This window comes from Electrophorus electricus, chromosome 15 (genome assembly GCF_041902795.1).
Source record: "Electrophorus electricus isolate QZ-2024a chromosome 15, ASM4190279v1, whole genome shotgun sequence".
Taxonomy (NCBI): domain Eukaryota; kingdom Metazoa; phylum Chordata; class Actinopteri; order Gymnotiformes; family Gymnotidae; genus Electrophorus; species Electrophorus electricus.
This window is the reverse complement of record NC_137511.1, coordinates 6,038,964-6,064,571: the sequence shown is the minus strand read 5'-3', so window position 1 is coordinate 6,064,571 and position 25,608 is coordinate 6,038,964. Positions and strand designations below refer to the sequence as shown.

Here is a 25,608-nt window from a genome sequence, read left to right as displayed (position 1 = left end):
GAAAAACTGATGCATATTACAAAGCCTGTACCCAAAATGTCACTCAGTGGCAACTCACAGGATCTAACAAGTGCTTATGGTGGTGATTCTATGTAACCTAATATGCTGATGAATTATTTTCAGAAAATAATTAATGTTTTATGTTGGATAGCTTATTTGATGTGGTATTTGCTGTGGCATACTTTAATATGTCATGAAACATCATGTGATCTACATGTGACATACTGTACAAAACTATATATACACTATTGCTTGGGTGGAATATCTGAATCTTGCAGTTTTGATTCAAATTAATTTATTTCACAACTGATGTTTATGCCTCAGTCTGCAGTCAATTGTATTCAATTTTTTGTATTTATCATAACTTTTTCTTTTTAGAACAGGGCTCTTTACATTACATATTTATCAGTTTTTACATGGTGTTAACTTACTATTTGACGTTGAGTTTATACAAATCTTTAAGATAAACAATGTACTTGTTTTGTTATGCTAAATCAACGCATAAAATAAGCCCCACTCTTACCCTGATCAGAGGAATTACCAGGTAGGCCAAAACACCATTCTGTATCAGGCATGATAATCTTCATCAATTGAAATTTTCTTTCTTGTATTCTTTACTCTTTTAGCCCCTCTCTGATTTGAACCCTGTGCTAAAGAATGAAACAGACTTCCACATTCAGTTTCACTGAAAAAATACCGTGAAACTGGAAGGGAAACATTTTGCTGCTTGAATCGTTGCTTAGCCCAGATGCTACAGCTTTACAAACCCAGCGGAGCCTGAGTACAAAGGCAGCTATGGTTTTTAAGTGCTATGGCAGCCACTGCTGCTGATAGCAGAAGACATCCACAGCCCTGTCCACTGGCCTTCAAAAGTGTTGCTGGTTTTTATGGATGTTCCCCACACACAGCACACACTTGACAGTGCAATAGCTGAAAGGAAGCAGTGGTTTCAATTACAGACATGAAGAAGAAAGTCTAGACGCTGCATGTGGCTGAAATGAGAGAGTCACAGCTGCATAAACGCCATTCCTCCTGTGTCGTTCTCATGGACACATCCCCTGAGCTGTGTTACTGTCCCACTGATTCCATAAAAAACAGACAAATGGATGTGGGGGCAGGGTGGGCAGGGTGGGTCGAGGGTGGGTGTTGCACACTCCGCCAATCTATTGTCTCAGGCTGCACAAGTGATCCAGACAAACAGTAATGGCGTGGGAGGTTTGGAACCATCCATGCAGTCCAGGCAAGCTTCGGACGCCAGCTAAGCCACTGGGCGTTCGAGAGTTCGCTGGGGCACGTAGAAGCAGGGCCTCTTCCCTTTATTTTCAGTAAGGCACAAAAACAGTGGAGGGACAGTTGTCAGTCAAGCTAAACTGTTCTGTGGAGAGCTGCTCAATTCCACAGGATGCAGTTGCCTGTGAAGCAATATGAAGGTTGATCTAACATTTGGCCCGAGAAGGCACACTATAGGGAGTTGGAATTTTTTTAAATAAGCGCCCTGTTGAGGGATGGGAAGAAAAGCTTGTTTAATTCCCTCTCTTACCTTCCACTGGGTATATGTCTGTGCAAGCAGCCTTTATACTATCAATCAGTTTATATATGTTTGCTTGCATGGCTTGTAGTGTTTATAGCATTTGAAAATCACTCCTTTCTCCATGGTCGTTTTTCACCCTCTAAATGTGCCTATATCAGTGTTCCCACTGTGGGTGAGTGAGGGTATGAAGGCTATGACTCACCATCTCCAGCCTTTCTCCACAGGAATGTTCCTTTGCCTCTCAGTAAATCACAATCCACATCTGGCTTAGGTGCTGCATCCACCCCCCCCACCCCCCATATTAACACTGTGACTGAGACACCTCCGCTCAAATATGGCACCCCTAATTTAGAGGTTAACTGCGTACATGTCTCAGCTCACACCCTTATTTCAAATCACTCTATTGTTATGAGCTCTTCAGGCCAGCTAGCCTCCCATTATGTGACTATTCAAATGATATTAATGGATCTTTAAGAGTTACACACCTTAACTGGCTTAACTTAACTGAACTGGCTGTTTTCACTCTTCTATCTATAGAAAGGCTGTGTAAACTTCAACAGGGTTTTTCTTGGTGTTTTTAAGACTTGAGCCAGAAGAACAAATCGAACCCAATAACTCATCCTTGTGAGCCCGCCAAACAAACAGAAAGCAACTAGAGCCTAAATGGTGTGGCGAGTGTTTTTGACAGAAATAACCTTTTTTATTATTATTTTGCTTGTGAGGTCCTCTGCATACTGCACTGGTCTGATATCCTTCTGGCTATCCAAGCTCTCCACAGAGAGCCAGTATGAGATATGGATGATGAGAGAGAGCGTGAGAGGCCTTTGCTACGCTGGAATGCTGACTTCCAATAGCAATATGGAGAGTCACGTCTGGGTTTGGTTAGTCCCAATTAACCCAAGATTCAAGCAGTCTCAACAGAGGAGATGAAGAGAGAGGGAAAGGGTCCAAGGGAAATACTCTCCTCAACTGATAGTTTTTGTTGTGAATAAGCTTCACATCACACATGCTTGGGGGAGCTTAAGGTTCGAGTAGATCAGCACTGTAGGCAAAAGGCAAGAAAATGGCTTTTCTGCAGTTTAAAATGCCCTCTCCTCACATGAGGTTCTCAAAACAGTATTATGTGGCTCAGAAGTCTCTTCAGAAGTGTAAATAGACAGAAGATCAGAAACTAAAATAAATACTGTATATTTTACTAGAAATAGGATAATGCCATATTTTTTTCTAGTGTTTCTAACTGTAATGGTTATCTGTCATCGTGACATTAGATGATTTGTCAACAGGGATGTCATGCTTATAATAATTAGTTAAACATTCAAAACAAACAAGTAATTATGCCTCAAGAAATGGTGACCTCTAGTGACCCCCATTTACCATCTAAATTAGATAAACCATAACCTCTCCCATACCTTGACAAACCCTCTGGAAATATTTCTAGTTTCCATGGAACTTTTCTCACTGGCATGAATTTTTAACAAACTTACGTCATTATGTCATTATATTTTTTATACCATGAAAAAATGGTGTGTGACTCAACCTGAGTAACTTCTGGCTTGAAAATGATTAGAGATGAATGGAGCAAGCAATGAGCGCATTGAAATGTGATGACTGCAGTGAGCAATGAGAGTGAAAAGATCTTATCATTTGACCCAGAGACCTCTGTGGTCAGCGTCCTGGGGGACTGCTGGAGGTCCACCTTGAATGGGTAAACTATTTTGGGAAGCTATTTTAAGAGCCTGAAGCCAATGCCAGGAATGCACACATATGGTTGGAATTATATGAAATAGCATGGCAAAGATGTGCTGATCTGCTAGCTGTTGAGCTGCTGCTTTTGGTTCTTCCTCATACTGGGAAGAATAGCTCTGCCTCACCTTTGTTTCTCATATCTGGACTGACTAAGAGATTGTGTACATTCCTTGCCATTGAGATCTTCTTCAAATCATTTATTTCTTCTAGCTGTTTAGGGAAAATTAACCAGACAGCCATCATCTACTTACAATTTCTCAAGCAAGTATTCTTGAGAAATGGTAGTTGACAGGCTGGCACACCAAAGACCATGAAACTTTACACAAAATTCCTTAATGGGCTGATGAGCTATTCCGATAGTAATAGTTTTTGAAAATAGTGATATGACATTTTGAACTCACAGCTTTGAGGACTACACCAGAGGAATGAGGAAATTGGGAGCCATGTGAGAATGAATCAGCTCCACAGGAAAAAACAAAACAAAACTCTCTCTCTCTAAAAGCAAGGCAAGCTCTACCTCCTTCACGATAAGGCAGTGTAACTATTTAATAAACAGAAACAATATTTTATATTTGACAAACATGTACAGAATAGGGTTATCTACCCCAACGACCTTACCTGAAGCTGAAGGTTATGGCCAAGCTAAATATGCTGCAGTGGAAACCCTTAGGACACTGTTGCCATAACATGGTAACTCCACCCCTGTGTGAGAAAGAGGGCTCCCGCAGTCGAGTGACAGTTCCTGCTTGGATTTACTGTTCAAAACACTATGGACCTCCGGTCCTGCTCACATGCAAGAAATTCAGCAGGATTCAATGAGCCACAAAAATAATCAACCAGACATGACAATTTTTTAAAGTTTGTTTGTTTGCTGTTTGGTTTGGTTATTATGGTGATACATGCTTCCATTTAAAATGGAATTTTCTCATAAGGAAAAAAAGCATATTGTAATTTATAACAACTGAGCTATTTATGATAATAGCCTGAAAAGAATCACATTTTTTCTAGACAAGGAATGGAAAACAGCAATTTGTCACTTTAAGTGAGATGAGAGTTGAGCCAAACTGCCGTTTTCAATAAGAATTTGTGACCTGTTATTGACTCATATGAACCATTGCATTGAGTTTGTGATGTATGAGCTTGCTGTGCCTTTTCATTTTGCATTAGGACTCATAAATCCATACCATGACTTTTAAAAGAGTGAAAACTATGTCAACAGTTCAAGGTGGAAAACATAAAAATTTAAACTGATAACAAAATGACAGATTCAAAAACAATTTATGTAAAAAAAAAAAGACGTCTGAAGTCCAAGACAATGGTTCAGTGCACTGTATGGTTAGTCTAGAGATAGTTGTATGGATGATAACATCCTTTTGTTCCTCATTAATGCATTGTGCCAGGGCATTAGCAATTAGTTAAATGTTCTCTTCAAATATCAGAAATGTGAATTCTATGGAGGTCAACTTGGAAAGCCAAAAAGAATTTCTGTTTGCCATGTAACTCTATATTCAAGTCAGTGCAATGAATACTCATTTTACAAAGTGCTATAAATAGGAGTTCACTATAGTGGAAGAAAGCTCACCAAGCTATATCTAGTGATTAAATACACTGAAGACTTGAGATGGACCAAGACAGAGTTTTTGTAATCGCAGCGACCTTTTTAAATGAACGAATCATATGGCTACTTTTTGTTACTACCTGTTTATATGCTATTCAAGTGAATTCTTTTTAAATCAAAACTCTATATGCTTGACTAGATTGTCCTGTCTGTGCGTCAATCTTACACGCCTTCTTTATTTCCAGTGTGCCTTGGACTGGGAAAAATGAAAAAATGGAAGAAAAAAAAAATTCCCAGAAGTTCCTTCTAATAATCCTCATCATGCATTGCACATAGACAAAACAGTACAGGTGTTAAAACGAGAAAAGAAACAGAAGCCACCAATCTAACATGAGATTTACTTTGAACGCCTTGCCTGGCTGAAATCAAGGTATATTGGTTCACCATCTCATTACATGAAGCCCTAAATGGTACACCATGTTTGTTTGCATAACAGTCAATCAGATCACAAGCCAACTCACCTTAACAAAGACACTATTTCTTTAGGTAAACCGAATTGCGATATCAGTAGAGAAGGCAAAATCACTACTGTCTGACATCATTGTCAAGCATCTCAACACTGACATCTATGCACTTTATTCTGACAATAAACTTGGAACAGAACCATGCTATGACTAGACACATGAAGAATGGAGATCACAAGCATGGAGATCAAATGACTTTTCTTAATGTAAGGGACCAAAATATGGATCCCACAAATTTGACATGTTAAACTGTGGTCTGATACTGAGTGAAAGAAACACCAGATTATCATAAAGATCTGAATGATGTGAGCAAAAGACATATTTGCCCAATGCTCTCTCAAATCCACAGGTGCTTAAGGTAAAAATAAATTCCCATTTGGAAAGCATAACAATAGCATGAAAGTTTTGAAACCCAATGGAAGTGTATTAATATGATGCAAGTAAACTGTAACCAACACACTTAAAAATGAATTTAAACCTATTTTCTCATAGCCCATGTAACAGTAACTCTCCCTACCATTGGTCATACACTACCATCATCACTAGCAAAATGAAAGTTGAATATGCCTTGTCTGCAGTAAATGACACCATACAATTTTTATAAGGTAGCCACCATATAGCACTAATTGCAGGATGAGGCTAATTACCATAGGATCATGCCTAATTATATGACATGTTATTTATCAGTTGCAGAGAGTGGGCCTTCTTTTCCACTATATTCTTGAGTCCAGGAACAAATGACTGTAATTCAGCCATGAATTACAGTGGAAAATTTCACTTGTGCACGGTGCATGGTACTAAAGAAATGAATACCCTTGGTATATGTCTAACAACAACAACAGTCATAGTGATGCACAAAGGGAATACAGTCAAATGCAAAAAATAATGTAACCTGTGAATTAGATTTCAGAAAGGCTGTTAACATCTATCCACTGAGATGGTGAATAAGAAATTATGGTCATAACGTGCAAAACAAGTGTACAACATCCTAAATCTGTTTCTGAAATCTTTAATAATTCTGCATTCCCTAAAATCAAAAGAATGCCTTCCTGTGATATGAACCATACCTGTCAGACAAAACAGCATATAGGGATGTGTATAGGGAAAATTCATTTTTAGCCCTAAAGCCCAGGGAAAACTTCTCGACAAGGGCAATAGAAAGTTGGAAAGTGTCGATAAAATAACAGTCCTCGTACCCTCAATTCTTTGCAGACTCCCCCTTCTGTGCTTAAGACTCCTCCTTGAAACCACAGATGCGCGCTGACGATTAAACCTGAATTTAAGTGACTTTAGTTCTGAGGAGCTCGTCGCTCATCAGCGATCAGATTTCAAGCTGTTTAGCTCGGACCTTGTTCGATTGAACGTTATCTCACGACGACATCGCGCGTTAACGAAAAGTGATTGACATTATCCCCATAAGCTCTGCGCGCGCATCTTAACACAAGGCTGTTAGGTCCGGTTTTTACGCACGGTGCTTTTGGCTTGATTTGGTGAACTCAGCCGGGGAAAAAACTGATTCATGAGAAGATAGAGCGTTCATTTTCATCTTCTGTGAGGGACCTGGCTTTTTTTCATAACCCAAGGACTGAGTCTTTGGTTCAGGTAAGAAGGGGTGTGCCCAGAGCTTTTGGAAGGTAGCAAAGAATTACAGAATTATTGCGGTTGCTGTGATCATAGTTTTAATGTAGGCCTATTCCTCACAAAGCAGATTTGATTTTGTGAACTAGATGTTTAGAAATTAAATTGTAACACAACTCGATGAGATTATTCCTCAAATATATATAATCATATATGGAGAACGTTCTGGAATAGTGAAGCTGTGATCTTTCAAAGAAAATCTAACCCTATTTTGCGTTATTTGTAACCAGTGAAACCTACAAGTTCAACAAGTTTTATGTGCTTTTAGGAATTATGATTCTTCGGGGATGCCACCTAGGGCTAGCCCTTTTATTTTTGTGCGCCTTCGCCATCGAGCCAGGTGATTTTTTTTCCCCACTTAGCTTTACAATGTACTCAAATTGCTACATATATGGTCTGTAACGTATGTATTAATTTTGTGAATACGTTTTGTAGATGAACAGGTGGAAGACGTGACAGTTTTCGACCTGTTTGAAGCCAGCGGAATCACGCGTAGAACCATCGGTGCGAAACTTTTCAAGGGCCTGGACACCGATTCCCCGGCCTACCGTTTCTTGCGCTTTGATCACCTCCCAGCTATTACTTCTAAGACCTTACAGCAGCTACTACTGCAGATTCAGAATAATGAAGGGTTCATTTTGACGGCGACCCTGCGTCAGGACCGCACATCTCGCGGCACCATTCTGTCCCTCGAAGGTCCCGGAGAGCGGAGGCAGTTTGAGATCGTTTCCGATGGACGGACGAACACGCTGGATTTGGTTTATTGGTGGGCTGACGGCTCGCGCAATGTCATCTCATTTGAGGACGTAGACCTTTCAGATTCGCAATGGAAAAACGTAACGCTTCACGTGCACGGAGAAACAGCCACCTTGTATGTAGGATGCGGACTGATTGACAGCTTCATTCTCGATGAGCCTTTCTATGAGTATTTGAGCGCACCTGGCGGACGTATGTTCGTTGCCAAAGGATCCACCCGCGAAACTCATTTTAGGGTGAGGGCATTGCGTCGCTGATTCTGTTTAGTCGTATGCAGTAGCGCAACAAGAGACTCCGATTTTTACAAATCCTACGACTGAATTCACGACAAACTGACTGTACTGAATAGGCATTGGTAGCAAGTACTAACTCGTTACTTGTCAAGGCCACTCAGGCATTCATGAAGGAGTATCGGCAGACTGAGATCAGAACTTGCATTTTCAGAATATGTTAAAGTCGCAAAGGCCAGAAATATGGTGCCAGTCTACTGACACTAGCAATGTCTCCACACTGTAGCATTGTACGGTGGACTGTATGGTGAACATAGCTGTCTCTATGTTTCCCTCAGGGCTTGCTGCAGAATGTGCAGTTTATTTTTGACACCCTTCTCGAGGACGTGTTGGAGAGCCGGGGTTGTGAGCTGGAAAACCCAGGTGGGGTTTAAGGCTTGTGAACTCTTTTTTTATATGTTTACACTCTCCCACAACATGAAGTCTATTCTGTGATCCCCAAAAAATATCAAGGAAAATGGCAGCTGAGTTGAATCTTTGAAGTGCTTTTCACAATAACAGGACAACATATTTCAGCTTCTAATTCAGTCCTTGAAGGCAACAGCACTACACGATTAATCTTTAACTGTCAGGTTTGTCTCACCAAAAATGATCAAGCATTGAAATGAATTAGCAGAGGCAAATCTGTTACACTAGTGCAGAGGAGCTACAGGATTAGAACTGAGGAGTGTGATGAGAACCAGGTTATTCACCATCAAGCAGTGATATCTTTGAAATAATGTTTTTGTAATTTGAACAGTGTTGATTTCATATCACAGTATATGAGCAGTGTGTTGGGCATAATTACCCAGCATTTACAAAGAGGCTGATTAATGTCCAACTCAGATTAGTATCTGCAATAGGCCAGAAGGCCACTGGAGAGCCAGGATTGAGACATCCACACCCAGACTTGCACACCCACATGTACAAACACATACATGCACACCCAACCAAATACAAGCGGAGACACACACACACACACACACACACACACACACACACAGAGAGAGACACAGACACACACACACACACACACACACACACACACACACACACACACAGAGGAGAGGTAAGAAAGGAGAAACAGCCAATAGGGATTTGAATTAATTCAGCAGATACAGGCCTGAAGAGAGAAAAAAAACTGTTGGCTTAAGAAACTGCAGTCCAGTCCAACAAGCTCTCATGATTTAGGGACCTTTTGGTGTCTAGTATATAACTAGTGGATATGAGAGAGAACTCAAGGGTTCAGTAGTGTACATTTGCTATGTGTTGTAGCTCACCCGGTACACCAAGGTGCTATCAACCCTGAGGTCATAGGTTCATTTCTTAGACAATGTGCATACTGTCATACTGATAAATGTATGTTGTTCTGGATAAGGGTATCTGGTAAAGGCTATAAGTGTAATATATATTCTTTTCATAGGCACTTCACCTATTGGGCAGTTATTCTGTAGTTTCATACTTGCATTGTGTTTGTTACTATTCAAAAGACCCAAACATCACAGCTTAGTGGAGATAGGCTTTCATACTGCACATACATTTATACATTTATCGTTGTCACATGTGGGGCATTCAGAGGTTAGAAATAAAGAGTTAGAAGAGAGAAAACAGACTACAAAAAACAGAAAAACAACTATCCACATAGATGTTCATTTACAGATGCATGCCTGTTGAATGAAATTGCACAGCAGAATAAAAAGTTCCAGAGTGCTGCGCTTAATTTATAAGTGACACACACCTACAGTATACTTTGTGGTACTATGGGGAGCATATTTCTAGTGGTTTGTAGTAGGTGGGCTTCTTCAAAAAGCTGCCATGCCTGTGCTTCAATAGACATCATGTTCTTTTTGAAGTTCTCAAAATAACTTCAGAAATGTTCCCTTCAAAGAAGACTGGCAAACACTGCGCTGTCACAGACTTTGTGGTCACACACGTGTGATGTTACTGCAGCCCTGGGAACTGGGGCCTCCTTTGAATAATATTTAAATCCTGTGCACAATGAGGCTCTGCCGCTGTACCCACATTAGCCCACAGCCATGTATGTTCTTTCCAATAGCATAGGCAGCACGTTAGCATGCCACCCTATCCCCACAGCCATTAGGACAGGAGCTGAGTATGGCTTCCCGTGGCCTCCCATGGCTCCAGCTTCCTGCTCCTCACACTCATTCCTGCCCCACCTATATGTATGACATTTCCAGAACTTCTTTGCTGTTGTATGCGATGTGTGCCTAAACTTTAGCAAGGGCTATTCAAAGATTGACTGATCATAAGTGAATGATAGAGGATAACAGGACACAGGATTAGCTAACTTTGAAGGTAATTCCAAGTTTATAGGTATTCACATTACTGACTTTCTCCCAGACATCTGAGAGCTTGCTTAAAAAAACCTGCTACACCAGGCCACTAACACTGGAGGTCCAGACATTGTGCACAAATGATTGTGTTACAACACCTTTTGTTCCCTTAACACTTTGCTCCTTTACTTCCTCTCTGTGGGCAGAGGAGGTAAACACAGTGAGCGAGAGTGCTGAACAGCTGGATGTGACCTCTTCGATTGCCACTAATGTGATTGGTCTGAATACGGATGCCCCTGCGACCAGCTCCACAGAGATGATGTGCGAGCGCTCCTGCGAGGAGCTTGCCAACCTCTTCCAGGAGCTCAAGGGCCTCCGTGTGGTTGTCAGTAACCTCATTGATGGCTTGCAGAAAGTGGTGAGGCACTTTTACCAATTCTGTGAGCAATCTTTTATCAATTCTGTTTGTTTAAAACAGAGTAATTAGGCTAGGATTGATGGCTACCCACATAGGAACATTTCCAAATCTCAGTAAAAATTGATTTATGCACATTCTGAGTCATGTGGAAATTTATGTCTAGTTGAGGGCAGTGTGCTGCCATAAGCGTATCCCTGGATATTTAGGAGTATGTGCAAACCCATGGATGTGGGTCCACGTGACTCATCCAGATTGCCGAGAAGCCTCACACATTTGGTGCTGGTTACAGACTGAGGAGAACACTGCCATGCGGGAGGCCCTCAATAAGATGCAGGACCCAGTGGAGCAGAGTATGTGCTGGCAGGATGGGCGAATGTTTGAAAACCAGGAGGACTGGATTGTGGACAGCTGTACACAATGCACATGCCAGGGGGGTAAAGTGGTCTGTCGGCAGATCACCTGTCCTCCAGTGGCCTGTGCCAATCCATCCTTCATCGATGGAGAATGCTGTCCAGTTTGTCTTCGTGAGTGCCCTTACGTTACATGACAGTACATTTAAAACGTTTAAGTCGGCATAACCCAAAGAATAGTCCCAAGAAAGCACAAGGAAAAATAATGATTTTCCTTGCATAATTACATTTCTATGGCCACAGCAATGGACAGTGAAGACGGCTGGTCCCCATGGTCCGAGTGGACCCAGTGTACGGTCACCTGTGGCAGTGGCACTCAGCAACGAGGCCGTTCATGTGACGACACCAGCAACACGTGCTCTGGGCCCTCCATCCAGACTCGCAGGTGCAGCCTGGGAAAATGTGACCGCAGAGGTATGGAAAACCTTTTTCCGTCTGTAAAAATTCTCTTTGTGGCAAGCGCGAGTGAAAACCTTGAGGACCCGCATGTTTAGTTCGTCAGGATGGAGGCTGGAGTCTGTGGTCTCCATGGTCCTCCTGCTCTGTGACTTGTGGAGAAGGGGTGATCACACGCATCCGTCATTGCAATGCCCCCATTCCTCAGCGAGGAGGCAAAGACTGTGAAGGTGAAGGAAGAGAGACACAGAGCTGCCTGGCCGAGCCCTGCCCAAGTGAGTATGGTATCCCAAAGATGCCAAATTTAACAAGCTCAGCCACAAACATGCTCATTCCAAACCCATTTATCCACTCCATGCTGTCCAAAGCTGAGCCAAAAGAAAGAGAGAGTGATGTAATTCTTTCCAGAGCTCTTATAATCATTAGAACTGGGAGGATACATGCCTATGACGGGCAACCCTTACCACAAGGGATTATGGGTAAGACACACCCACAAAATGAGATTGTCTTGAACATCATGAGGTATCTGTGCACTTTTGGAATCATTGTATGGTTTCTGCACTCAGGATTATTGAGTAGTTATTATATGGCCAAACTCTTTATGGGTATTTCTGGAAAGAGATCCAATGTGAGGCAAAGCTGTGGGTATAGTCACCTGCTGACGAGACATTTATATGCTATTTACACATTAATGGAGTATGTGTAGACAACCAGGCTATATATGAATATATATATAGATAGACCTCTTATGTGATGCAGTTTATGACTATTATGTAAGGACTACACTTAAAAATAATACATTTGATATTGACTTTCACTTGTGTTCAAGATATTAATCAAAACTTAAATATTACTTTGCATTCTCTTATTTTATAGGGTTTTATAATATCAATTCCACATACAGAACAAAGAGAACATAAAACTAAATAGCAAAGAAGGCAAATACAAGATGTAACCAAATAACAAACAGATGGCCTTTCAAATTAAATGTGCACGCCAGCAGCCTGAGATGAACCAAAATTATTTCATCAAATGAGCACTCGAGTGGTGCAACTGGCTATGAGGTCTGCATCCTATCGCTGGGTCTGAGTGCAGGTGATTCCAGATAGCCATCCTTGAGCAGAAGCCAGCAGAGTGCAGCTGAATCTGTTCTCTTGGTGGGGAGGGTGACTGAGATCCTGTCCACATTGATCCAAGGCACGCTGGCTAATTTTTGGTGTCTGCTCTCTTCCAATTACAACATTTTCGTGGCTCCTCTACCAGAGGCCTTGGAGTTTGAGAGTCCTGCATAGTATCTTAGTTGTTCCCTGGACTTCATTCAGCCCTTGGTATTTTTCAAGCTTTTCGTGTTCCTTGTTCCTGATCACTTGGGATTTATCACTTGGGATCTATCACTATGGCCCTCTTCTGCTCTTTGTCTATCACTACTATGTCCGGTTGGTTATCCATTACCATTTTGTTAGTCTGGATCTGGTGCTCCCATAGATTATTAGCCTAGTCATTCTCCACCAAATTCGGGGGTGTGTCCCACTGTGACCTCGGAACTTCCAGCCCATACTCGGCACAGATGTTTCTGTGTACTATGCGAGCTTATGACATTCTATGTGTGCCCTGCCCGCTAGCATTTTGCATCTCGCTGTGCTAGATTGTCTCAGGGGCATCTTTTCACAGCCTGTTTGGTGCCTTAGATCCCAGCACTCCATTGACCTTGTATTCAGAGCTTGTTCCTGTGCTGCCATGATTAGTGTCTCTGTGCTTTCTTTCATTCCAGCTTTTTCCAGCCATTGGTAGGATTTCTCTATATCAGCCACTTCCACTATTTGACAGTGGAACATCTTGTACAGGGGTTTATCCTCCAATGATAGTTCTTGCTACTCCTCATTCCCATCCTCTCCGGGTTTCTGCTCTCTGAGGTGCTCATTAAGCACTTCATCACTTGGGGCCATCATCCTGGTGTACTCCTGGCTTTGGTTGTTTCATCCTGGATAGAGGCTCTGACACTCACTAGCCCTCATGTTTCACTGCCACTGAGAGTACACTTTGGATGGTTCATGGAAGAACATCCTGGTTATTCTCCTGGCTCCTACTCCTCATGTGTATCTCTTCAGGTGGGCAGCCAGAACTGATAATCTTTGCTTGCCAGTCTCCAAGGCCTCAGGTATGGACAGGTTGTTGTAATTCTCAGGTACCTTGCAAGATACTGCTCCTTGCAAGATACTGCTCCTTGATGGTTATCTTGTAGCCAATCATTTCAAGTTTCAATGTTGCTGTAGCAAATCTCAGCTTGTTGGTCTCAGTGATGGTCACAGTAGTGAATGTATATAGTGCTGCATTCGCATCTTCCAGCAGCCTTTCAGGTATTTCACTTGGTCTTGGTAGTCTGTCCCTCTTAGCCACAATCTTCAATCTCAGGTCAGCAGCTCTAGTATTGAGCTTGGTGCATAGACTCTTTGGCTATTTGTTCCAAATTTCAGGTGATGATGATGATGTCTCCCTTCTGACTTGTCGTCCTGGCTCCCCCTTGCTGTAGCATTTGTGTTATACCTCGTCAATCTCCAGTTGTAATGGCAGTTGTCACTTGTGGATGTTGGAAGGCTGAGCTACTACTTGTTTCAGTGTTAGTCTAGATTTTGGGTTTCAAAGTATCCATAGTTCACATTATCCTGTTGGAAGTATCCACATTATCCTGCTGGAAGTTGCCATCAGAAGATAGGTACAATTTGGTCATAAAGGGTTGGACATGGCCAGCAACAATACTCACATAGGCTGTGGCATTTAAATGACGCTCAGTTGGTATTAAGGTGCCCAAAGTCTGCCAAGAAAATATCCCACATACCATTTCCACCTCCACCAGCCTGCACCGTTGATACAAGGCAGGATGGATCCATGTTTTCATGTTGTTCACACCAAATTCTGACACTATTATCTCAGTCACAGCAGAAATTGAGACTTAACAGACCAGGCAACATTTTTCCACTCATCTATTTCCAATCATAAACAATCACCTATTGTCCAATTTTGTGAACATGTGCGAACTGTAGCCTCAGTTGCCTGTTGTTAGCTGACAGGAGTGGCATCTGGTATGATCTACTGCTGCTGTAGACCATTGGCTTCAAGGTTTGATGTGTCATTCATAGATGCTCTTCTGCATACCTAGGTTGGAACAAGTGGATACCTGAGTTACTGTTTGCTTTTTATAAGCTTGAACCAGTCTGGACATTCTCCTCTGACCTCAACAATGCAGAGAACCGCTGCTCTTTGGACCATTCTCTGTAAACCTTAGAGATGTGTGTGGAAATCCCAGTAGATCAGTAGTTTAAATACTCTGACCAGCTCATCTAGCACCAACAACCATGCCACATTCACAGTCACTTAAATCAGTTTGAACCTCAGCAGGTCATCTTGACCAGGTCTACATGCCTGCTGCCATGTAATTGTGTGTGTGTGTGTGTGTGTGTGTGTGTGTGTGTAAGAGAGAGAGAGGAGAGATATTCAAATTTGGAATGAAGTACACAAGTTTTCCCGGGAAACATATACGGGCTATATCTATCCATCTATTTGTCTGTCTGTTTGTCTGAATGTAGCTCTTACGTATGTGGACTATGTGTCCATACAGTTGATGGTGGCTGGGGCCCATGGTCACCCTGGGCAACCTGCTCAGCAACATGTGGTGGTGGTCTGAAGAGTCGAGTGAGAGAGTGTAACAGCCCCACTCCACTGCACGGGGGCAGGAAATGTCTGGGCGATGCTACTGACAACGAGGTCTGCAACAAACTGGAGTGCCCCATCAGTAAGCGTCTATGAGCCCCTGTCTCAGTTTTATTACTGTTTCCATTTCCCATGGCCCCCTGTAAGGTTTGCACTCTTTTTGCTCTTGAAGCGTAAACACACGTAATGAAATACATAGAAGCTTTTGAACCTCTCACTTAGAAAGTGCTTGTTTTGAGCGAGTGCACTGAGTGGACCTGTGTCGGGCTGTTCTGGCAGACGGCTGTCTCTCCAACCCGTGCTTTGCTGGTGTGGAGTGCAGTAGCGATGCTGATGGCTCCTGGGAATGTGGACCCTGTCCGGCAGGCTACCGTGGCAATGGAATCTCTTGTAAAGATGTGAATGAGGTAAAGAATTTGACAGAAGTCTAATTAGATTCAGGACTGCAGCGCATGTAAGTGCTGCTTCACATTCATGTGCACTCTCCTTTCCTGCACCTATTCCCTCTCTCACCCTCCCTGACGCATGCGGCCATTTGCAGTGTGATATGGTGTCAGATGTGTGTCATAAAGTGGGGGGCCTCCATCAGTGTGTGAATACGGATCCAGGATTCCATTGCCTCCCCTGCCCCCCACGCTACAGAGGTACTCAGCCGTACGGCATGGGGGTAGAATCAGCAAAAAGCAACAAACAGGTTAGTGTGACAGCCCTCAGCTCACAGGATGCCGCGTTCTCACAAAAGCTACCATAGCACCTAAGGCTTGCATTGCACTTTAGGGAAAATGGTTTTTGATGTCTCTTTTTGATCTCCTTTTTGAATAGGTGTGTGAACCTTATAACCCATGTAAGGACAACACCCACAGCTGCCATAAGAATGCTGAGTGTATCTTCCTTAGCCATGTCACAGAGCCCATGTACAAGTGTGAGTGCCGTACTGGCTACGCCGGCGATGGCATTATCTGTGGAGAGGACTTTGATCTGGATGGATGGCCCAATCAGGACTTGGTGTGTGGAGCCAATGCCACCTACCACTGCAAAAAGGTATCACATTACCAATGTTTACCAAGTGAACATAGTCCACACTCTCAGGGAACTATGCCCTAGTGTACTGACAAGATCTACTCAGAGTTCATGTAAAGTGGAGAAGGTGCTTTTGGTTTTATTAATCTGTATGGACAAACACTGAAATTCACTGGGCCCATACCATCATGCATTAGAGACTAAAACACGGACATAACATTAACAGGACTGAAGCAATATACTATCCCCTTAATGCAAACTAAAATGCAAAATTGCAAAGTTTTTTGGAATGGAAATATTTTATGCGGATTGCAAACCCTGTGTGTCTTTACAGTGAAGGTTTACACAAGGGAGAATGACAGCATACAGAGAGCTCACAAAATCACTCTCCATGCTTGATGCATAATTTGTGCATTATGTAATATTGCACCCTAGAGAGAAATCAAGATCACATTTTGCATGACGTTATGTAAAAATCAGGTTAAGGCATATAGCAGATTTGCGTGAAAAGCAAGGAAACAGCGAAAAAAAAAAAAGACAATAAAAATTCCTGCTTAGTTACCTTAGATAACACTTTAAACACAAAACAGCAATGGTTTGATGAACAAAAAGTAGGTTTGAATAATAGAACTAAAACGTTTTCAGGGCTAGTTTCCCAAACATGGATTAACCTTAAGTGAATTAAGAATTGGACTACATTTCTATTTTAGCAGTGATTCACCACTGGAAATTCTTTAAGTTTAGTCACAGGCTAAATCTGTGTCCAGGAAACTGACTTATCAACTTGGTAATAACAAAAGAACTCCTATTTTTAGGACAACTGCCCTACCCTTCCTAACTCTGGTCAAGAAGACTTTGACAACGATGGACAGGGAGATGCCTGTGATAAAGATGATGACAACGATGAGATCATGGATGAAAGGGTGAGAATTTATCTCCATTTGTCACTAAAAGTTCCAAGAAAAAATAAAGCAACCCCATTCTATTTGCAATCTGTATAGACTAATTAACTCAGTACAAAACATCTTCCTCTTCTCTCAGGACAACTGTCCGCTGATGTACAACCCTCGGCAGTATGACTATGATAAGGACACAGTGGGTGATCGATGTGACAACTGCCCATATGAGCACAATCCCGCACAGACTGACACAGATAACAACGGGGAAGGAGATGCTTGTTCCATTGATATAGATGGAGATGGTACGAAACATGATCCACACCAAAAGTGTGACTTCTCATCGTATTTCAAATTCACAGATGATGCTGACTAATTTCTTTTTACTGTTTTCATTTTCAGAGATTCTGAATGAGAAAGACAACTGTCCCCTTGTGTATAACACTGATCAAAAAGACACAGATTTGGATGGGGTTGGGGACCAGTGCGATAACTGTCCACTGATACACAACCCACAACAGGTCAGGATGGACACTGGCCTTATTTAGGAGTAGTTGTCACACTACGCTAACTCTGTCTAAGAAACCCTTCTATTTTCATTCTAATTCTAGGGCACTTTCTTTCTTTTTTTTGCAGACTGATATAGATAATGATCTCATTGGAGACCAGTGCGATAATAACCAGGACATAGATGAGGATGGTCATCAGAATAACATGGATAACTGTCCCTACATTCCAAATGCCAACCAAGCAGACCATGACAACGATAGCAAAGGGGACGCCTGCGATCATGATGATGACAATGATGGAATTCCTGATGATCGGGACAACTGCAGACTGGTGCCTAACACAGATCAGCTGGACTTAGATGGTGAGGGGAAAAGACACAGCTATTCCCTCACTCTGGCTGGTCATGTGACACCTACATTGTATTTTTGAGTGACACCTTTTGTTTCAGTTTTAGAGTACTCTGTGATAACATGGCAGGTAATGCGTTTAAACCCCTATGGGGCAAATTAGCGCAAGGAGAAAGTGTTCATCTGTTTATGCTATACCACAAAAAAAGGATTGTCAGGTTTATGAGAGTTTAGCAGCATTGTCTCTGGCATGCTACTGTGTCTTGCAGCTGACAGAAATTTGGCCAGTGTTGTGGCCTGTCGGAAAGCTGGAGCTATGATGAGGTTATGAGAGTAGTAGGGTCGCCAGGGGCAACATGTCTGATTGGTGATGTGTGGAGCCAAGTCCTGCACATCAGCAGGGAGCTACTGAGTTAGACACATTTCTTCTGGAATGTTCCTTTGTGCGCTCCACACCTGTTTATCTCAGTGTATAATCTTGCAGTTGCGTGACTTTGTGGGGTGCAAATCTAATTTATGTTGATCTTTTTATGCCTCCTATGAAGGTGATCCAAGGAGCTGTCTCATACTGGAAAATTAAATTAAAGTGCAGGAAAGTTAAGAGGAGCGATATGAGGCACATACATTCTTTTGAGGCACATAAATGTGCGGCACATAAATGCACCAAAAAATGCAAATGGATGGTACCTCAAGCTATATTTTGTATATCTGAAATTGGCCTGCTACATTTTATGAGATAAAAGTTGTATTCCAGATTTAATAAACATTAATTACAGTAGTCTAACAGTGGAAAACCAGAGGCTAGTATAATGTTGTATAACATGACGTTAGATTTAGCTTTCTTATGTAAAACATTCTTATTTATAATGGTATGAAAATAGTCTTGGCAGAAAAGTCTGTTCATTTCAGTTGTCATCACACTTTTAGTTACTTGTCAGCCCAAAAAGATTCTCTTGGCTGCCTAGCATAAGTTTAAATCTTTGGAAACTGACTTTTCCATTGTAGTGAAAGAAAAGTGCTTCTTGGTTAACTAAGGCTGCGTTAATGCCAACTCTAGATCAAATAACTGACTGCAGTTATTATCATATATATATTCTGAGAAGGAATGTTGAAAAAGTGGATCTTTCTTCGTCAATGTTTTCAATTTTTCTTTTTCTCTTGACAATCCACAGTCTATTGTGCATTTAATATTGGTTGTACATAAAATGTGTGCCCTTATTCAGAATTTCTTCTTAATTTGCAGTTGATATTGTGATTAGATCATCATAAAATGGCAGAAAAGCTGGTCATCCGTTGCAATGACTGCCTTTCATGCTTTTTACTTTTTTAAGGCGACGGTCGTGGGGATGCCTGCAAAGACGACTTTGACAATGACAACATTCCCGACCTCTTTGATGCATGCCCAGAGAACAATGCCATCACAGTCACAGACTTCAGGAAATTTCAGATGGTCCATCTGGATCCTAAAGGGACCATTCAAATTGACCCTAACTGGGTTGTCCGAAACCAGGGCAGGGAGCTGGTCCAGACGGCTAACTCCGACCCTGGCATTGCAGTCGGTGAGCAAACCACGTCACACGGCCAATGTGCATTTGCTTTGTACTGCTACACGTTTATTCAGTTTTTCTGCTGATTCACAATGACAGGCTATGATGAGTTCAGTGCGGTGGACTTCAGTGGAACCTTCTATGTGAACACGGACCGGGATGATGATTATGCCGGCTTTGTGTTCGGCTATCAGTCCAGCCGTCGCTTTTACGTAGTGATGTGGAAACAGATAACGCAGACTTATTGGGAGGAGAAGCCTTCGAAGGCCTTTGGAATTTCTGGGGTGTCACTCAAAGTGGTGAACTCCAGCACGGGCACTGGAGAGAATCTGCGCAATGCTCTCTGGCACACAGGCAACACCAAAGGCCAGGTGGGCTACTAAAGACACAACTCTGCATGCTTTAGTCTCTACTACAGCATGCCTAAGTAGACCATGAAGGTCTTAAGAATCAGCTGATGAACTGGATCTCTGCAGGAGAACTGCTATAAACAGTATAGGGCTGTTACCCTTTAGAACTATGACAGCGCCATTTGAAAGTGGTGCAAGTCATTACAGATGGTTTTATTTTAGACATTAAACAGAGATCAGTCACTGGCGACTGAAACCACAGGTTTGAAACATGTGGGATTAAAAGACATATTACTTGTTTTCTGTGTGTGTTGTCACTCAGGTCCGAACACTTTGGCATGATCCAAAGAACATCGGCTGGAAGGACTACACTGCTTACCGCTGGCACCTCATTCATAGGCCCAAGACTGGATTCATCAGGTACGGATTCACAGTGCATGGTCGTCCCCCGCTGTCCTCAAACAAGGAGCTTTTACAGTTAGCAACAATAGACCTTCTGCTCAGAAGACATTTGAAAAACACTGGTAAAATGATCGAAAATCTAATTATCTAAATGTAGAAATATTGTTATTATTGACCTACTTTCTGTGTCTTATTCAGAGCCACATACACAGCTACGAAGCCAAATGTATCCTATAAACATAATACAACATTCTTTTCTTTTTAGTTAGGTAAACAGGAAGCAGGGTTTCTAAAAAAAATGTTTTAACATTTCCTTCAGGGTGGTTGTGTATGAGGGGAAGCAGATCATGGCAGACTCTGGACCTATTTATGACAAGACATTTGCTGGCGGTAGACTAGGGTTGTTTGTCTTCTCTCAGGAACTCGTCTTCTTCTCTGACCTTAAATATGAATGCAGAGGTGAGACCCTATGATGAATGATCATTGTTACAGTTACAGACATACACTGAGTTCTTTGTTTCATTACTTTATTCATATGGCATTTTCTTCTTGCAGACAACTGATTTTGATGTGGAAGCATCATCTACCATTGATCTAAACCTAAACATCAACTTCAGAACTAGACTGGTGTTTTCTAAATGTAATTCTGACAAAAGAACATTAAGCATAGTCTTCTGAGGAGCTGTCTAGGTACTTTTCACTTTAATGGAATGCACAGATTCACAGACTTTGAGTGGTCCTGACAGTGGAGCTGACTTTGAGGTGACTTTGACACTCAAAATAAGAGGTTAGGAGATCTTATTTCTTCAACTGCCCTCTCTGCTTTGTTGCACAAATATTCTTAATACTAAATTGAGTCCTGTCTTCTTGAATATAAACCTGAGGGTTTGAATATTAGCATTTTTGTCATGTAGTCATGTAGTCTTTCATGTGTTATATTAGTCAGTTTAAAAAGTAGTTTCAATACAGGTGGTAACTGGGGAAGATGTACGATATTTAGAATAATACTATTTCTACTGTAACTTATTTGTCTTGTTTTTGTGCAATTTCATGAATTAACAATTTGTTTTGCTTTTGCCAATGATGTAAATACTTATTTATTTGTTTACACTGACAAATTTTCACAATTGAAATGTAAAAAGATTTCACATCTGTATTCAAAATATATTCATTGCTAGAAATCATGGTGTCTGGGATAGGTACATACAAGCTGAAGTTTTCTTGTTATGAGATGAAATTGAACTTGACGTGACAACAATATCAAAAAGAGTTTGAAGTGTTTATGTAACAGAGTTCTGCCAGGCAATAATAGAAGAGGAACTACAATGAGTTTGTGACGGAAATAATGAAAATACATACATAAGGTATCACTGTGGTGAAAGGAAGACGATGATTTATCTTAAATTAGTCAAAAATATTATAACAGTATTTCTTTTTAATCAGTCTAGTCTTTGTAAGTATATACAGAGTTGCGTTAGCACCATGCAGTCCTAATGACGGACAGTGACAGCAAATGGTAGTATTCCTGATGAAGAACATGAGCCGATCCCCGCTTAACCAGCAAAAACCTAATCCAAACCGAGCTAGAGCCAGCATGAAGCACCAATGTTTTAGCCAAAGTTTGAGTCATTGGCACCAAAACGTGGTATGGAATAATTTTAGAATTTTTTTTTCTAGTTAACATCACAGGGTGTGTTTCCAGAACTGCATGACTGATAACAAAAAGCCAGATCACAAGTAAATTCTATCAGCTTTAGTCCATTTCTACCCCTCTGCCCAGAATACTCTTCACATTAAAACGAAAGCCTCAGTTTCTCAACTGTTTTTTCGGTTTCAGATATACTCTCTTAAAAACTTTGACCTCAGTAATGGATGTGATATGTCATTACACTTAATGAAAGACAGGACAGCATGGCTGATGCATAGTCAATGGGTCTCTTCTTTAAGTTATTTGCCGTGGGTGTGTGTACGTTTTGTGCCTTAACCAGATATAAACTCTTTCAATTTTATTTACAGTATGACATCCCAGATCATCCTCATTGTGCAGCTTGCTGCTAATGGTTATCTTTTTCATGTAGCACAGTAAATACATTTGGTAGACTAACAATTTTTTCTTCAATTTAAGTTGACTGTTTTCTATTGTTTTCTGGCCCTCCCAGACATGTTTAAAATAAAAACATAATAAAAATTTGCTAATAAATTTGTATTCACAAATAATCTTCCATTTTCTTCACCTTTAATTTCTGAGTATTTGAATATATGTGGTGTGTACCAATCATGACACTGGCCTGTTAACTTCAATATTCCTTCAAATTAAAAGTTTTCACATAGGTGCAGGAGAATTTGTCATTTATGTCAAAATTACAGTATAAATTTGGTTAATTTCAAAAGGCATGGAATATCACATTTTATGGACCATACTGATAGCACTAAAGACACCAGGCTAACTCAAAAGCCCTGTCATTGGGCCCTCGCATGATAATTTATATACCAAAGACAGCTATGACATACCAGGAAAAGCTTTCAGGACAGGTTATATATAGCCTGATGTAAGTGCTCCTTTGACCTTCAACTGATGTGAAGAAAACAGAACTGTGATAAAAATGCCTAATGTGCCTAATGTGCCCAAATGCCCTCTCTGAACTGAACTGTCCATTTGATGAGTCCAACTTAGTCTGTCACTGAGTGACGTCTTCTATTTGCTGTGGAGGTTTAAGGGGAAATAATGCTTTATAAGATTATAATAAAAGCAAATCTGCTCTGAAAGAATGCGCATTTTCACAGATTTCAGATGTGGCAATGTGAACTTTAAAGAACTTAGAGACTTATGGAACAGTGAGCAGTGTGTGTGTGTGTGTGTGTGTGTGTGTGTGTGTGTGTGTGTGTGAGTGTGTGTGTGTGAGTGTGTGTGTGTGTCTGTGTGTGTGTGTCTGTGTGTGTGTGTGTGTGTGTGTGTGTGTGTGTGTGTGTGTGTTCATTTGTCCGTATGGCCACGCCCTCCCTTGTTGTGTGTTGTTAGTTTGTGAGTATATAAGTCTTTTGTTTAAATGTGAATATTGTCTGTGTTTGTTCCTGCAATAGCCTGAGCGCTACGTTGTCTTTTGTGTTTAACAATAAACGTCGTTGTATGTCATACGGCTCCTTTTTGCATCCTGCCAAGCCTCCCCTCATCACATACGCTTTATATCTTCTATATATTGACCCTCAAATGGTTAAACCATACCGATCCTTATCCTTACATTTCATACTCCTCTCATTGGATTGCAAGTGTAAACTAGAAGTTCAGAATTCCTATCTTTATGTGAAATTATCTTCTCTTGTATATTTAAATGTATTTTCGTGAATAATTTTCCCAGAGGTCTAGCAGTAGTTCAGTATTTCTCAAAGTGTGATGATGGTGAGGGGGGTGTAGTGCATAACTAATGCTTTTATGTCTTTCTCACGGCAGAACAATAAACAAACCATGTTTTAACATTAGCAATGTTATTCATACACATAGAGAGTCTATACATTTACAGAAAGAAGAGATATTTGACAGAGACTAAAAGAAAACCTGGCAATGCTTCTGAGACAAGACAGGTGACAAGTCTTGCTTTTAGGTTCGTAGTGAATGTGGTGGGAAATGAGTAAAGACTAGTGTATATTTCACATCTGAAAACTCAAAACAAATTAAGAAGACATTTGCATTTGCTCTGGATTTTTTATTTTTATTTTTTTGCAAAAGCTAAACGCTATTATCATTCTAGCAAATTGCAAAGATGATTGAATTTTTCTCCCGAAACAGCATGAAAATGTGAAAATTGGCATGAAAAATTTTCTTCCTCCAAAGGGGGGCATGGCAGAAAAAGAAAGTTGCTGCATTAGATATAGACCTGCACAGTGATTATATTAAACCAGCTATATACAATTACAAGTTATGAGAAGAAGATAGCTTTCTGGGGGAGCATGTTAGTATTGTATCTTCAAATTTGAAACAAGATTCTTCTGCTAAAACAGTTTTGTTTCTAGGTGCAGGAAACTAAGGTACTAAGCACATGGAAGTTGAGGACTGCTGAGTGTATGTTGGGCACAGAGTATCAACACAGACAGAAAATAGCTCAGCTCCCTCACTTTTCAGTAAGTGGAACTCAGGTCTCTCCAAAAGTGCAACAGAAATCTCAAACAAACTTCTGCTTCCAAGGCTTGGCTGGACTTAAGAGCGCTCAAGGCCCAGCACTGTGACTGGACCTTCAGCTGGGACACCCCGAGGCAGAGAGAGTCAGGACCTGCAGTTACCATTTATTTCATTTTATCTGGAATTGATGTATCCAAAAGCATGGCTTGAATTTCATTGATTCACTTGATTTGTGTCCCAAGATGACTGAACTGAAGGCCTGAGAGCCTGGAGAACGCAGCATTTTGGACACACACACGCACACACAGAGACAGAGAGCCCAGATGTTATTGCATCCGCCATCAGTGTTTGAGTAGCATTCGGTCTGCTATGTGTTACTATATTAGAAGCAATGGCAGAGCAATACTAAAGGGAGCCATACTAAAGCCGGCTACCGTGGGCCGCTGACCAAGATTGGGCTCACATCACTCCAGACCAAAATGTATTCTTGTTTCCAAACTCCAGCACTATACTAATGCATTCAAGTGAAAGAATGTCATCAACGATCAATGAGATAAGTGATTGCAATTTGTGTGTATTTATATTCTCTGTGCTAATATTTTTATTCCTGTTCTGGTGAGGGATAAATTGTTCATGTTCCAAGGGCTTAGAAAGAACATCTTGGTGCTTCCAGAAGAAAGTTGTTGGTATGTTCTCTAAAGAAGTCCAAAGAAAAACAAAATAAAATGTACCTTGCCATGTGTAAAGATCACTGTCTAATATGCTGCTTTCAGTAATTTTGTTGGAAAGAAGAGACAAGTCGTAGGAGCCCAAAAAGCAAGGAAATGGTTTTAATTTTGATGAGTCTCCTCAAACTAACTTGACACCTCTGGTATGGCACAATAGGGATATGTGATGATAAAAACAAATTTCTGTGAAATTAAAAACACAGGTTGCATGCTAACTTTTTCAATGTTGAGACCCTAAAACAACATTCAGTATATTTATTATTTAAGTAACCAAAAGAATGACATGTGACATTCATTGCTTCTTTTGCAAAGTAGTGACCTCATAGCTTGGCTAAAACTCACCAAATGTGTGCATTTTTGTTCTGGTTTTAAAAAGGATAAAGAGATCCCACAGTCTGGAGACAGAATGCCAACTATGATCTCATTATGAGCACTCATACACTGAT

At 41.1% G+C, this 25,608-nt stretch overlaps 1 protein-coding gene across 1 annotated transcript; it reads left to right on the top strand.

Moving 5' to 3' along the window:
- The first annotated feature begins 6,645 nt into the window (after positions 1–6,645).
- On the top strand, positions 6,646–22,537 carry thbs2b (thrombospondin 2b). Its single transcript, XM_027010449.3, has 21 exons — positions 6,646–6,961; positions 7,266–7,337; positions 7,433–7,989; positions 8,322–8,406; positions 10,523–10,734; positions 11,024–11,258; positions 11,388–11,558; positions 11,639–11,815; positions 15,157–15,330; positions 15,528–15,655; positions 15,790–15,942; positions 16,071–16,289; positions 17,084–17,191; positions 17,310–17,469; positions 17,567–17,685; positions 17,801–18,035; positions 19,353–19,580; positions 19,668–19,939; positions 20,241–20,338; positions 20,640–20,779; positions 20,876–22,537. Exons 2-21 carry the CDS (start codon positions 7,271–7,273, stop codon positions 20,881–20,883), a joined length of 3,546 nt encoding a protein of 1,181 aa, XP_026866250.1. The 5' UTR covers positions 6,646–6,961; positions 7,266–7,270; the 3' UTR covers positions 20,884–22,537.
- Positions 22,538–25,608: the final 3,071 nt, after the last annotated feature.

What these genes read in the sequence shown, in the direction of transcription:
- thbs2b (XM_027010449.3), top strand. Translation starts at nt 7,271, where the DNA reads ATGATTCTTCGGGGATGCCACCTAGGGCTAGCCCTTTTATTTTTGTGC. An exon ending in CTTGTAAAGATGTGAATGAG is followed by an intron (nt 15,656 to 15,789) that starts GTAAAGAATTTG and finishes GGCCATTTGCAG; the next exon opens with TGTGATATGGTGTCAGATGT. An exon ending in CCCAAGACTGGATTCATCAG is followed by an intron (nt 20,339 to 20,639) that starts GTACGGATTCAC and finishes CATTTCCTTCAG; the next exon opens with GGTGGTTGTGTATGAGGGGA.